Below are 15,489 nucleotides of genomic sequence, written 5' to 3'. Positions count from 1 at the left end.
TCCAGGCTGAGGATAAAGGAGTTTACTACTGTATGATTCACGACAAAATCAACAGCGTGCACTCGTTCACACAGTGATACAGAGTCGTACAAAAACCTCCCTCAATAAAAGGAGAAGTGACAGGAGTAACTCAATGTGACCTCTCATAATCACTATGATAAAAGATTATACCGTATGAATATAATATGAAGAACTCAAAGGAGTTATAATTATGAGAACTGAATATAAATAGAAGTAATAATTTACATGATATTGGATTGTGTGTTTTGATAACATTTTCTGAAGTTATACTTGGAATATGAACATATGAGTAAAATATTCATACATTTTATTCATTTCATTATTTAATATAGCAATTTTACCATACCCTATTTTATGCTTCAGCTATTCAAACATTACCGATCTACAAGCTCACAACACGTTGCATAATATGACTAATCTTGAAATATTGTGAACAACGTTGAATAATCTTTAACATTTCTAACATAGTTATCAACGGCACATGAACAATTATGCAAAGACTAGAATGTAAGATGTTAACAGAGCATCTTTATTATTATGACAATTTTTTTTTTTAAATGTCCATATCAAAGGCCAAGGCTATGTCACACATTATCAACCATGAAACCTTCATAAAATGAGGTGATAGCTTTTGTGGATCTGGAACTAGGTGTACAAGGCAAAGACAGATTTAAGAATATCGCAAATAGCCCATGACAGATGATTGAATTAATAGTTCCTCAAGGTGTCCAGCTATGAAGAATGTATGCATCTTGGCACATGGACTCCTATAGCGCATACTATAGGCTATATGGTAGCTATAATTATGGAATGGTTTGGTTTCATAGTGTTGATTGCTCGTAGCCTACTGTACAGTGTCCATACATAAAACTCTGGTCTTTGTGGTTTCTCCTCAGTAACACCTCCATAAGCCAGAGATGGTTCAGAGACAACTATTACTCCAATTAAATCTGTTCCAAAGTTAGCAAACATTGTTTTCATATCCACATCTTTGAGTCCACTAATATTCACAATATAAGCAATAGTAAGTAGTTCTTTTTTTTTTAAAGAAATACATGAAGATGTGTTGTATGTATTTTGTGTGGTAAAAGTAGCGCAGAGCAATACCTAATAAATGTTCAAATTGATTAACTCTGAAAAGATATGTCATTGTTGTCTGCTTAGAGGTGTTTTGCCAGGAATAAACTGACTCCTGAGTGTGTGTGTGTGTGTGTGTGTGTGTGTGTGTGTGTGTGTGTGTGTGTGTGTGTGTGTGTGTGTGTGTGTGTGTGTGTGTGTGTGTGTGTGTGTGTGTGTGTGTGTGTGTGTGTGTGTGTGTGTGTGTGTGTGTGTGTGTGTCTTGAATGGCTGCTATGCATACAAAGGGATGTACATAGCACGTCACGATAGAGTGGAAATCATAGAAGGGACATATAAAAATATCATGCATCTACAGTGAGAATTTACAAACACTCCCTTGTCATTTCATCCATGTTCCATCTCTGTGATAACCCAGACATATCTACATCTTTGACAGCTAATACACCAGATGTTGTCTAGTTAATGAAGAGTCCAGAGAAGTGTACTGTATTAGAGTAGCCTGCACCTTTGACCCTATAGCCTAGAGGAAGCCTTTATGATCAAGGTCATTAAATACCAACCAGTCCTACATACCATATCAGAGCTAGGTTATAGGTGCAGACTTTTTGTTTATATTTGGCAGCCTATAGGACATGCCCACAGACTGGTTGTTAGAGGGTTTCAACAACTTGGGATGCCCAAAAAGGAGGCAAAAAGGCTGGCAAAGTATTGTGCTGTCTCTGCTAATTGTCATCCGCTATGTATGGCGGAGACTCTGTTACTTATACCCATAGAGTACTGTGTGATATTCTTATTGTATTATTAAGACATATGACATTATTTTGTGAATGTAACCTTACTGCACCTATAATATTTGTGTGTTTGTGTGTTTGTGCTGTCTTCAAACAACTGTCCTCGTACCTCCACCAGAACAACCTCCTGGACTCCCACCAGTCTGGGTTCAAAGTGGGTCACTCGACCGAGACTGCCCTGGCAGTGACGGAGTCGCTCCATGCGGCTAGAGCGAACTCTCTCTCCTCCGTCCTGATACTCCTGGACCTGTCTGCAGCGTTCGACACAGTGAACCATCAGATCCTCCTCTCCACCCTTGAGGGGATGGGTGTCTCAAGCTCTGCACTCTCCCTGTTTGCATCCTACCTGACGGGTCGCTCCTACCAGGTGATGTTGAGAGGGTCTGTGTCAGAACCACACAGGCTCACCGGGGTTCCCCAAGGCTCGGTTCTGGGTCCTCTTCTTTTCTCTCTCTACACTACATCTCTTGGTGCTGTCATCCACTCCCAAGGCTTTTCCTACCACTGCTATGCCGATGACACCCAGCTGATCCTCTCATTCCCCCCCTCTGACACACAAGTGGAGGCACGCATTGCTGCTTGTCTGGCTGACATCTCGGAGTGGATGTCGACGCACCACCTGAAGCTCAACCATGGACAAGACCGAGCTGATGTTCCTCCCGGGGAAGGGCTGTCCACACCGAGACATGGCCATCACCATTGATAATGCTGTGGTGACATCAACTCGGACTGCGAAGAATCTGGGTGTGACCCTGGACGATCAACTGTCGTTCTCGGCAAACATCGCATCAGTGACACGGTCCTGCAGATTCCTCCTCTACAACATCAGGAGGATTCGCCCCTTCCTCACAGAGAAGGCAGCCCAGGTGCTCATCCAGGCTCTTGTCATCTCCCGGACTACTGCAACTCCCTCCTCGCTGGTGCTCCGGCATCTGCCATCAGACCTCTGGAGCTTGTTCAGAAAGCTCGCGGGGCGGGTTGAGCCATAGATTTATATATGGGTTCGCGGGGCGGGTTGAGGCGGGTTGGGTTCCGTGGCGGGTTGGGGCGGGGCGGGTCATGAAAAAACCCGACCCGCACATCACTACTGTAATGTAATGTCTGTGTACTGTATGTGTGTAATACATTTTGAATGTAGTTAGATGTAATTTTATTTATGTAACATGTTATGGTAACTGTAAGCCTATATTTTACCATGTGATATTTGGGTGAAATTATATTAATGCACTGACTTCATGCTCCTTGTGAGTCATACTGACCCAAGTTCAAATCCGACTCCTTTTATGCCTAGCTGTCTTCCCTCACTCTCTGCCTTTAATTTCCTATTAACAAAACCCATAATAAAGAAAATAGAGGTAGTACTAGTAGTGTTTGAAATAATATCCACATTAAACCTGTATGTTTCTGCTTCGCTTGTGATCTGTCTAATTAAAACCACGAAGGTTTTAGTTTAATTTATCAATTTTGTCAGCCAAACACACCATGTTTCTGACAATTACAGCTTTTAGTAGGCCAATGTTGGTACAGTATTAGTTGACCATATACCTCACATAATGTTGTTTTCTCAAAGATCACTAAAGACAGAGCAGTTGAGTTTTGTCAGGGAAATGATTTGCATAGAGAGGAGATGTTTGAAGGACACACTTCAGTGCTCAGGGAGAGTTTAAAGGTCTGCAAGTTGAACCCTTCATGACTGAAGCTTGACAAAGATTTCCAAAACCATGTCTTTGACCATCATCTTCATCTTGACATGCACTGTCTGCATTCAAGGTAAGATTTACACATTCTATTTATTGATCTATTCTAAAATTGAAATGATCGTAACATAATCCCATCATATACAAGTTAATACTGTTTAGATCAGTGATTGACAGGTTAGGATCAATTTCAGACTGCAGAACTGTTCAAACAAAATAACTTTAACCTGATGAATGTATTCATATTTTATATCATCGAACAAGGATAACATAATTTTAAATGTGGGTTCAACTAGAAGATAAGAAGACATTATTTTATAATATTGTGTTTGTTTGTTTGCAGAAACATGGAGCCAGGTCACCGTGATTCAGACTCCTTCAGTGAAATCTGTTAATGTAGGAGACTCACTGAGTGTAACATGCAGACTGAGTAGGACACCTCATCCTACTAAATGCAACCCTCCTTGCTTTTCCTGGTACCAACAGAAGTCTGGAGAAGCACCTAAACTCCTCATTTATAATGTTAAGACTCTTCAGTCAGGAACTCCATCCAGGTTTAGTGGTAGTGGATCTGGGACTGACTACACCCTGACTATCAGTGGAGTCCAGGCTGAGGATAAAGGTGTTTACTACTGTATGATTCACGACTATATCAGCAGCTGGTCGTTCACACAGTGATACAGAGCCGTACAAAACCCTCCCTCAATAAAAGAAGACATGACAGGAACAACTCAGTGGGACCTCTCATAATCACAATGATGAAAGATTCATATGAAGAACTCAAAGGAGTCATATGAAAACGGAATATAAATGCGATCCACATGCAATGGTAAGGATTTATTAACATTATCTTGGATAATGTGTTTTGATTTGATTGATTGAATACTAGCAGGTTTGTTAACAGCAGGTAGTACAGTCTAAGGTTATGCCAAAGGGGTAACAAAAAGTCCCAGGGGGCTTGTTTCCATTTTGGTGAATTGTACTCGATTAATCAGTAGTACATATAATACATACAATACAATACATATTGGTAGAAAACTCAGTAGCATCAACAGGTATATTTACAGAGGAAGGAGGGGTGGGGGTGGGGGGCAGAGGATGTTACTACCAAGGTGTTCAAGGAGTTAAACCAACTTCACTTGTTATTTGCACATAGTACTGCACATATATTTTTCATGTAAAATCTAATTTCAGTAGTACACTATTTAGAGCGGGATATATCAGCTTGAATATTGACATCACAAGCAACGTTTTCAAGAGCAAGTACAAACCGGTAAAACACAAATGATGGAGAAGTGTCTCTGGTTTTATTTTGACGGATTCTATGCTGTTTGAGGTGAGGGAAAGGTGTCTATCTGAAACCTTGGATTGGATTCTTCACTGGATTTACCAAAGCTACTGTTCTCACTACAAAGAACCAGGAGCCAGTTGTGTCTAAAAAGCAACCAGGCATGGATCAGCAAAGGTATGTGGATAAAACAGTTGAGGAAACCTTTTTTTTTTTGTGTGAAATAACAGATTTATGGATTTATTATCAACATTTTTGTATTTATTTGGAACTTGGTAAACATAATCAAACAAATATTCTCAATGACATTTTACATTACGCACTTTAGTATTTCACTGCCTGTGTGAACAGTAATAAGTCTTTTCAAAGACATATCTCATTGTAATTGTAAGTAATATAAATAACATAATTATGTTTCCTCATTAAAGCATTAGTAAATGACCTTCAGTGTTATTACAGTATTACAAGCTGTTCAGTAAATTGTGAGTGAGTGGTGGTTGAGTGAAGTCATTCATGTGGAAAGGAGGTTTTTGTACGATGGTTTCACCAGAATGAATCACTGTGGTGGACTTTCGGTGGAGGCACCAAACTCATCATCAAAAGTAAGTACTGATTATTTTGTTCCATTTATCTTCGCACTGACCTGTGTTAGGATTTGTTCTAAAATTGTGACTGAAGGATTTTGTTCCAAAAGTTTGTCTATTTATATTATTTTTGAAGAAATGCGGCATGTGGAATTGACTGCACTATAAAAAAGACTTATAACACTGTTTTATTTAATCAAAAGTGCAGAATCTGTAAAGCATTTATTGCAGATATATTTGAAAAAAGGTTTTTTACTTGATTGAATAGTGAATTGAATCACCACCGTGAACAAGAGCTAATTGCTTATTAGATGATAGATGACTCAATATCCTTATTTATTTAATACAAATGTAGTATTCTGTATTGCATGTTCAATTATAATAGTAGTAATTATGGAAATTATTATATTGCTTTTTGTTTTTATATTACTTAATCTAGTATAAAATCAATAATTTATACAATTCTAAAATAGTTTGAAATTAAAATATTATAGAGTGAGGAACTTAATTAGTAGTAACATGCTTAGTAAGTATTACTATTGATGTCAACAAATGGTTCCAATCTACAGTACTTAGTACTTAATTATTGTTTCGATCGCTTTCTGTACACTGTAGCTGTGTGTATGTGTGTGTATGTATTGTGTATTGTGTATGCTTGTCTGATGTACTAGGTTAGTCATTTTAAAGCCTATATACTTCATTGACCAGGGTCCCCCAGGGGTCTATAATTGGTCCTGTCCTTTTTTTCCCTACAAGAAATCTGGTTCCAAAAGTAGACAATCTATAAGCCTACAACGCAATATGTGGGCTTAATTACATTTAATAGAATCAGCTGTTTCTCATCCTGCTCAACAGTATGCTTTCTACCGAATGTTGTTCTGCATTATACTAATAATGAACTTCATTATTGTGCCTGTATGCTGTATCTGATGCTAGTTGTACATACAAAGACTAATGAAATTGATAGAATGCATGGTCTCTTCTCTTCTCTTTATCTGCACTATATTATTATGTGATTGTGTGACAGTTTTGAGTTATATATATATACATACATATATCAATCAGAAATGTTCAATAAATCCCAAAAACCCATAATAGTGAAAATAGCTGATATATGTGTTGTGATGCATTGTGAGCTAGCAGATCAGCTAGTTTCACTATTAGTGAAATAGGGTTCAAGTGGATACTTCACAATGGTTTCTTTTCTGTACGTTTGGGTGCCGGGGAAACACCAAATTTGGGTTTGAGCTGAAATGGCTGCAAATGAAGTTTGTATAATTCATATGATCTTATTTTCTGTGCAGCTGGTGCCGTGGTCAGGCCCTCCGTCTCCATGCATCCTCCCTCATCTGAGCAGCTCTCTGCTGGGGACTCAGCCACCCTGGCCTGCCTGCTCAGCGGCTACAACCCCCCAGGAGCCCAGGTGAGCTGGGAGGTGGACGGGAAGGAAACGACGGCCGAGGTCCTGACCTCAGAGGAGGTGGAGAAGAGCGGCCGCTACGGCTGCAGCAGCACCCTGACCTTGAGCAAGGCACTGTGGGAGCAAGGGGAGGTGTTCACCTGCAAGGTCAACCATGAAGGAGACACACAGTCCACTGAAATCACCAGGGCACAGTGTGGGAAGTAGAGATGTGTTCATACAGCGCTGCTGAAAATGTGTGGCTTTAATGAAGCAAATAAAAAAGTTAATAAAAAAATATGATGTTAAGTAATGTTTGTTTGTCATTAATCATACAGCGCTTCTGAAAAAGAATGGCTTCACCTGACTACTGGCTTTGCTCAATGCTTATGAAAAAGTAATGGCCTTCATAAAGAAAAATCTAATAAAAAGAAATGATGCTGAAGTAAGCTTTCATTAATAGTACTCTTTACACTGTGGGTTATAAAGAGACACTTCATCTGATTGGATGATTACTTCATCCAACACATGAGGATGTATGACTATACCTGTAAAATAAAATAAAAATATGTTACGCAAGCATGTTTGTCATTAATGTGGGATGATCCAAAAAATTAAGTTGATTAAATAATCTCATTTTGTTTATCTTGAATACATGTGCATTATTTAATTGATTACATCAAAGTAACAGGTCATTAAGTTGTTGATTCCAGGTAGAAATAATTTAAAACGTATTGGAATGCTAGACCTGAATATATTAACCACATCTACCCTAATGTCCCTATTCTGGGGCAAACATTTGACACAAATATCAGATCTACAAGCTCACAGCGTGTCGCATTGTGACCAATGTAGCCAATGTATACAGTAGGGTTACAGTGGTTAAACTGATTTTAACTGACAAACTGATGTTATGTTAACTAATTTAGCTGGGGACCACCTGGAACCCCCTTAAGGACCCCTGAGGGTCCCCGGACGTTACTTTTAGTTCCACTGTTCTAAATGCAGTGTGAGTCTTGGGGGACACGTGAACATCTGGGAGCAGTGATGCAGCACAAACCACTGCACCATGACTATGTTTAAATCAAAGACTAAAGGGAAATACCGCTCATTTAAACAATTTATCCAACGATATTATAGTTAAAGCTGCACTAACGTTCCTCTTCTACCCCGGATTTCAACCCGGTTTCCTGCGCAAGTGCTGGAAGTTTTACCATTGAGCTAATAGAGCCTGCCTGCTTGCTCAGGGGATACATTTAATCTTAGGTCAAAATTGGTGTCAGATCCTGTGTCTAGGTGAGACATGACCTTTGACACGATCTAAATGTCTCAATAGAAGAGCAGGGAAAATAAAACCATCCCAATTGCACAAGTTATATTGTATTAACATACTCTACCATACAGATTAGACAAAATGAGATCTTATTCATAAAAAGTGAATCGACTCAAAACTAATGAGTCGATTATAAAAAATCTATTACATTTTTTTTGTGTTGATTCGTTGACAAATTAAAATAAATTGTACAAAAAAACTAACATACATGAGCAAGATTAAGTTGGTTATTGGTTCTAAATATTGGTTTCGATATATTTTCAGTGAATTGCCCAGCCCTATAGAGTGTCTATCCAGTATTGTTGTGGATCAGAACCATTGTCCACTCAGAACAGTATCTTGATCCACATGAAGTCTGTTCAGTGTGTGAATCTATTCTGGTCACATGGAGAAACCAGTGAACCTTGAAGATGCAAATCTTAGTTTGATTCCTCTGGGACACCTGGCAGGCGAACAGTTAGTACAGTTTCACTTTCCATTGAGCAGATGTTAGAGTTTCACTGCTATGATGATGTATAAATGATACTGTACTATATACTTGATACTGACACTGTCACCGTTATACTGAACAGCACACACCATTCTAATGCAGGCCAGAGGGTTTCCACTTTATGAGGTCAATGAGATGAGATATGAGATCAAATAGTATATGAGATATAGTATATAAATATGATCATTATTGTCACCCTAGCATTCATCGTTGCCTGAGTGTATCCAATTCTAAAAGAAGATAATAGCATTTGATCAACACAAATAGCTAACATTACTGTTGGTGATATATAGAAAACGTAAAGATGCTGTAAGCGATTTTCTTTTGTAATTTTTTTTATAAAAACATAAAATAAAAATCTAATAAGAATTGCTATATAAATTATTCCCATAATCATTGATAGTGTTTGTTAATGTTAACATGGGTAGTATTCATTAGTACAAATTACAAACTACATTTAGTTTTTTGATATCAATAGCTGCATTGCTGTATTTAAAGGTAGACATTTTCAGCTATTTCAGCTAGACATCGGCTATTTTCACTATTTGAAATATGGCTAATTGTGGTCAATTCTTACCCTCCCCTTCCCAAAAATGTAGTGGCGTCAAAGTACAATACTTGTCTTTGAAATGTATCTCAGTGTAGTCAAAGTCATATGTGTGTATGTGTGTGTGTGTGTGTGTGTGTGTGTGTGTGTGTGTGTGTGTGTGTGTGTGTGTGTGTGTGTGTGTGTGTGTGTGTCAGTGTGTGTGTGTGTGTGTGTGTGTGTGTGTGTGTGTGTGTGTGTGTGTGTGTGTGTGTGTGTGTGTGTGTGTGTGTGTGTGTGTGTGTGCGTGTGCGTGCGTGCGTGCGTGTGTGTGTGTGTGTGTGTGTGTGCGTGTGTGTGTGTGAGTGCGTGCGTGCGTGCGTGCATGCATCATGTGTGTGCGTGTGTGATATAGGCCTATATAGGCTATACTGTAGCTTATCCATACTCACGCTCATGTATTTGTATTTGCCCCCTCATTTTTTTTTAAATAAATGTGGTTATAAAATATAGCATACAATAAATAAATATAACATTTTGATTTCATTAATGAATCGAATTAGCCTTGTAATAAATCTAAATGCACACTAGAGGGCAACATTGTTCTATATAAACTGAAAAGTGAGTCAAGTACTACTTGGACAACAGGGCTTTCATAGAGAAAAGGAGCTGTGCCTGATTCAGTCAACAGTGTGACAAAATACACACATTCCCAAACTTTAACTAAACATTCTAGTTCTAAACAACATTGAACTGGGGGGTTGAGCTTCATGTGTTTAGGAATTAAGAGAGATGAGAGAGAGGGGGAGAGAGAGAGAGAGAGAGAGAGAGAGAGAGAGAGAGGAAGTTGGTCAGGAGAAAAACTGAATTCTTCACTGTAAGGGAGTCTGACTGGAGTTCATGTGTTTCTCTCATTTGTCCTTACACTTGCACAAAACATGCACGCACGCACGCACGCACGCACGCAGGCAGGCAGACACGCACGCACGCGCGCGTACACACACACACACACACACACACACACACACACACACACACACACACACTCACTCACACTCACACTCACACTCACACTCACACTCACACACTCACTCACTCACTCACTCACTCATGCACAGCAAAATGCAAAAAGTTAATTTATCCATTTGTGACTCTAGTCTGTGAGTATAGCCTACAAATGGAACCAAATGGACCTGGTTAAATGAACACAGAGGATTTGACTGTAGGCCTAGTATGTACAGTAGACATACAGTGGACATGAAAAGTCTTGTCTGCAGAGACAGACTGCATCAGTCCTTAGTTTCCTGCCAGCAGTGATGCAACAAAGTAACTAAATACGTTTACTCAAGTATGTACTCAAGTACAATTTTGGCATTATTTTAATTTACTGAGTATGTGTTTTTTATTGTTTTTTTTATACTTCTACACTACATCTCAGATGTATAAAACTTTAGTCCCTCATTACTTTGCAGATTTAGATTATTACAAAACATACATTAACCACATAAGCCCTGTTTTGTACTACATCCATCTAAAAGCACACAAAGTGCTATTTTTGAAAATGTGAAATTCTGAAATGGGACATTCTGCATGATGACTACTTTAAGTTGATGCCTATACCTTTGTTACGTTTACTCTTACTTTTACTTTTTCTGCATTGTGCTTATTGCTACTTTTACAGTAAAACAAAACATCTTGAGTACTTCCTCCACCACTGTTCCTGAGTTATAACTTATGGGGAAAGAGCCTGCAGACAAACCCCACCCTCCATCTTGTGGAGACCAGATTGAATTACGGACAAACAAACTGAAGACGTTTGGAGGAAGTGAGGGCATCATGTGAGGCTGGGATGAAGAGAACGGTATTTTAAGATACTTTCACTGCTTTTGTACTCCACCACATTTTAGAGGCAAATATTGTGCTTTTTACTCCCCTACAATTACTTGAAAACTTTAGTTACAAGTTAGGCTACTTTGAAGATTTTGATTATGCAAAACATACATTAACCACTTAAGCCCTATTTGTGTTCTTCTGCTCTTATAAAATGACGGATCTACAGGCTCACAATGCAATTTAGATCTGCTATTTTCAATAGATTTTGGCAAATTTGGAACGCTTTTCCTGCTAAATGAGTGCTTTTACGCACTTGAAGGATATTTTGATGCCAAAACTTTTGTACTTTTACTCTTAAATCTTGAATACAGGCCTTTTACTTATTTCTACATTGTGGTATTGCTACTTTTACTTGAGTGAAAAAAATACGAGTTCCATCACTGAGCGAGGAGGACGTCATGTCATGCTGGAAATAAGAGAACAGAGAGAGAGTATGTGGGAGAGACAGACCACAGAGAGATAAAGGCTGCTCTGTGGAGACACAGGAAGAGGGCTTGATTTTGGGGGGTGGGGGTCCCCCCTTCAGAGACTCATAACTGGCTCTAGCGGCCAGGCTTGTACACAATCAAAGAGAGAGAGAGAGAGAGAGAGAGAGAGAGAGAGAGAGAGAGAGAGAGAGAGAGAGAGAGAGAGAGAGCTTATCATCGCTGTCGGGAGGAAACCTCATATGTCCAAAACTGTTCTTTTTTAAAACCACTTAAACCCCAGCATGGGTATTGTTCACAATCGATCGCCTATTTTGAGCTAAAGCTTTCCCCACAATAACATAAAACATAAAAACACTAGCATTGAACCCTGAGGGACTCCAGTTACCCATAACTACTAACTATTGGTTTCTTTTTTTTAAACGCATTGTAAGCTCTTACAGTACATTTGCTATTTTCGCTACTTTTGTGCAACACTCTCGTATGACGAAGTAAGGGCATTCATTTACGGAAAAAAAACATCTCCATCTTGAAATCTGATTCCCAATGGAGCCATTTCAGCTTGCATTGACTATACACTAAATACCATACAGTATGATATGGTCATGCTACTTTGTAGTAGCAGCAGTGGTTTATTCAGCATGTTCTTTGTCCACAATGCTGTCACGCCTGTCAGAAATGCTCACATGTAAATTTTAGACTCACCCATAATTCACTCAATGGAGACAACAGTGGTTTGGTATGTTTGGTAAAGGAAGAACAGCTATTAGATTGCATATAGTTCCAGATGTGTCTGGCCTCCCGAGATTGTCTTTTAAAGTACAATAACCCTCCCACATGGGAGACCAATCCTCTACTGCTCTTCCAAGACGGAATCCCCACTTGGCCTAATATTAGTGCAGGAATCAAACTCCCCACATAGGACATAGGCTACCCCTACCCCGGGTAGAACAAAACGTGACATTGTTTATTCATATCTTTAAGATGTCCCCTTCATGAAATGGATTGTCACAAGTTTAACTTGCAAAAGTTGAACTACTGCAAAAGTCATGAAAGGTATCCATTCAGTGATTCACCACACCACAAAAGAACGCCTACCCTGAAAGAGTTCCAAGTCAATCCTTTGTGGTGGTCTACCTGCTGGATGTTTTTACATCATACTTGCACAGATGGTCTATAGGTAGTGTCCCTACATCCCACCAGGATGCCAATATTTGGTTATGTTTTGAATCGCCAGCCTTTTATACAAGGCCTTATTATAGGCGGAGATGTCAAAAAGTGAAATCTTCAGAGCAATATTCACTTTGGTCCTACTCTTCTATTACAGGAACAAAACCTGACCTTGATCATGTGTCTCTGATGTGTTTTCCAGCAGTTTCTTCTTTCTTTTTCTTCTTTTTTCATCTAGTGGTCTCGGATGCATACTCCCTTTTTTGCAATCCTTACTTCATACAGTGCCTTTCAAGCCTGGGAAAGCTTGTACGTACGTACGCACGCACGCACGCACACACGCACGCACACACACACGCACGCACGCACGCACACACGCACGCACGCACACAGTGCAGTGCAGTGGCTGCTGGTCCAGTCTTGTGTAACTCTTGTTGTGTTGGAGGCGGAGCAGTGTGCACAATGGCAAGGATAAGTGCAACAGACATCAACTCATTCTCTGCACACTCACAGGGTTCAAACAGTCATTCAAATACAAATACAAATTCAAAGTTATGGATTATGGAATATAGCATTTTCCAGGCATGGAATGATCAATAAAGTCACAATAAAGACAGAGTGATCATGGTTACTGTTGATTTATTTTAAAATCTAACCATACTTAAAGCCCTATAGGCTGATTTTGTAGTTAGTTTTGATTGATTGATTGATTGATTGATTGAATACTTTATTAGTCAAAGATCTAACAGCACAAAAGTACAGTAACACTTGGACACAAAAAAGTCCCGGGGATTTGTTTCCATTGTGCTCGTATTCAATTCATCAATAGAGCATAAAATATTAACACATTTATACATGTCATAAAAAAATACACATAGCTATATTTACAGAGGAGAAAAATGGAAAATGGAGTGGCAGTGTATATCGTTGCTCATATCTCCATTTTTCAACTTTTACATTATTTTAATAAATCAGTGCTATTGAACACCCTTTACGTCTGTGTGTGGGTTTTAGAAATGTTGAACCATTGAAAAGTTTTTAATAAAGCGCTCCTAACCTCCTAACTCCATTGGATCCTCAAACTGTCGGACAAACCACCTAACTCCACTTGAGTTGTATTTGGGTAAAGGGATGATAATATAAGGACACATTCAAGTATTTTTTCTTTTTCTGAAAAGTTAACATTTTGGACATTGCTGGTTTCTGCCTGACAGCAGAGATGTTTCCTCATATCAAGGGAATTTAATATCTAGCTTCACTTGTAATTTTCTGACACTTTTTCGAGACATTTTTGAAAGAGGCCAGTGTTTCACATCCTTTTATGGATGATGTCAGAGCATTCCACATTTTGGTGGCAGAGTAGTATATAAAGTTAAAACTGAACTATGTAACCTTTTCAAAATGAATAAAATGTGTGTCTAATCTGTATGGTAGAGTATGTTCATACAATATGACAAAAACTGAAATAATTATTTTTGGTCCCCCTAACTCCACATTGTCACTCCAGTCAGAGCTTAGTAGCTTATCGTCTAATGTCAAGCATACAGCCCGCAACCTGGGTGTGATTTTTGACTCAGACCTTTCTTTTAACCCACAAGTCACACGCGTCGTTCAGACATGTTATTTCCAGCTACGAAACATTGCCAGAATTAAACCCTTTTTATCACCAGCAGACCTTGAAAAGGTAATTCACGCATTCATTTCATCACGTTTGGACTTTTAAAAACCTACCTTTATGTTAAGGCCTTTTCTTAGCTTGTTTTGCCTTGTGCTTTTGGGTTTCATATTATCAGCTTTTAATTGCTCTTTCTTCATTATTAATTGCTGTAATCATGTGACCTATTGATTATATGTGTTGCTTTTATGTATGTTGTTTTAACCTGTGTGGTTATTATGCTGCCCTTTTATATGTAAAGCACTTTGTAACCTTGTTTGGAAAAGCGCTATATAAATAAATTCATTATCATTATCATTATCATTCATTAATATAGCCTACCTTAGACAACTGGGGTGGTTAGATGTTTTATCCGTGCTCTTCTATTGAGACATTTAGATTGTGTCAAAGGTCACGTCTCACCGAGACACAGGATCTGACACGAATTTTGACCTGATGGTCAAGATTCAATTTATCCCCTGAGCAAGCAGGCAGTCTCTATATCAGCTCACTGGTAAAAAAAAATGTCAGCACTTGCACAGGAAAACTGGTTCAAATCCGTGGTAGAAGAGTAAAGTTAGTTTTTGCCCATGTTTGTGTTACATTTGGGGGGTACCAGATCGTAGGCGTTCCCTCTGGTGTTGTGACTGTGGGTGTCACTCACTTTGGAGAAGTAGTTACACAGGTATGTGGGCACTGGTCCTCTGAGTATCTTTTCTTTTCTTTTTTTCTTAAATTTTTATCCCACGATTTTGTAACCCTATTTTTTACACCCAGTGCCAATTGTCTATGTAATCCTGGGCACTACCTTCCCTCTGCCAACCTAGGGAGGCCAGGGCCGAGCTCATGCCTCCTTCAATGCATGAGAGCCAACTGACCTTCTTGTCACCTGACAGGGGGGAGTTTCCCTGGTTGGACGTAGCGCGTGGAAGGAACACGTTATTCCAACCAGTTCCCTTCCCCTCCATCAGGCGCCCCGGCTGGCCAGGGGGAGGCAGTATAGTGACCAGGATTACTGCATGTTTTTGTGAGGGTACCTACCCTAAGAGACACGGGGAGAACATGCAAACTCCACACAGAAAGGCCCTTTCGCCAACCCCACCTAGGGTATGGGCACTGATGACGCGGAGGAGAGAAC

At 39.3% G+C, this 15,489-nt stretch overlaps 1 protein-coding gene across 1 annotated transcript in view; it reads left to right on the top strand.

Annotated features, from left to right (window-relative positions):
* The window catches only part of LOC308074445 (immunoglobulin kappa light chain-like), an 8,022-nt gene extending 681 nt beyond the window's left edge, over positions 1-7,341 (top strand). Inside the window, exons 2-4 of the mRNA XM_080413890.1 lie at positions 1-66; positions 5,444-5,479; positions 6,766-7,341. The exon at positions 1-66 is cut by the window's left edge and continues 261 nt beyond it. Of these exons, the coding sequence (XP_080270016.1) occupies positions 1-66; positions 5,444-5,479; positions 6,766-7,088 (425 nt within the window). The 3' untranslated portion in view covers positions 7,089-7,341. The remainder of the gene's footprint in view (positions 67-5,443; positions 5,480-6,765) is intronic.
* The last annotated feature ends 8,148 nt before the right edge of the window (positions 7,342-15,489 follow it).

Source organism: Gymnoscopelus braueri (genome assembly GCF_963280865.1).
Source record: "Gymnoscopelus braueri genome assembly, chromosome: 2".
NCBI classification, from domain to species: Eukaryota; Metazoa; Chordata; class Actinopteri; order Myctophiformes; family Myctophidae; genus Gymnoscopelus; species Gymnoscopelus braueri.
The sequence above is the reverse complement of the archived record's forward strand: the minus strand, read 5'-3'. Positions and strand labels throughout refer to the sequence as shown.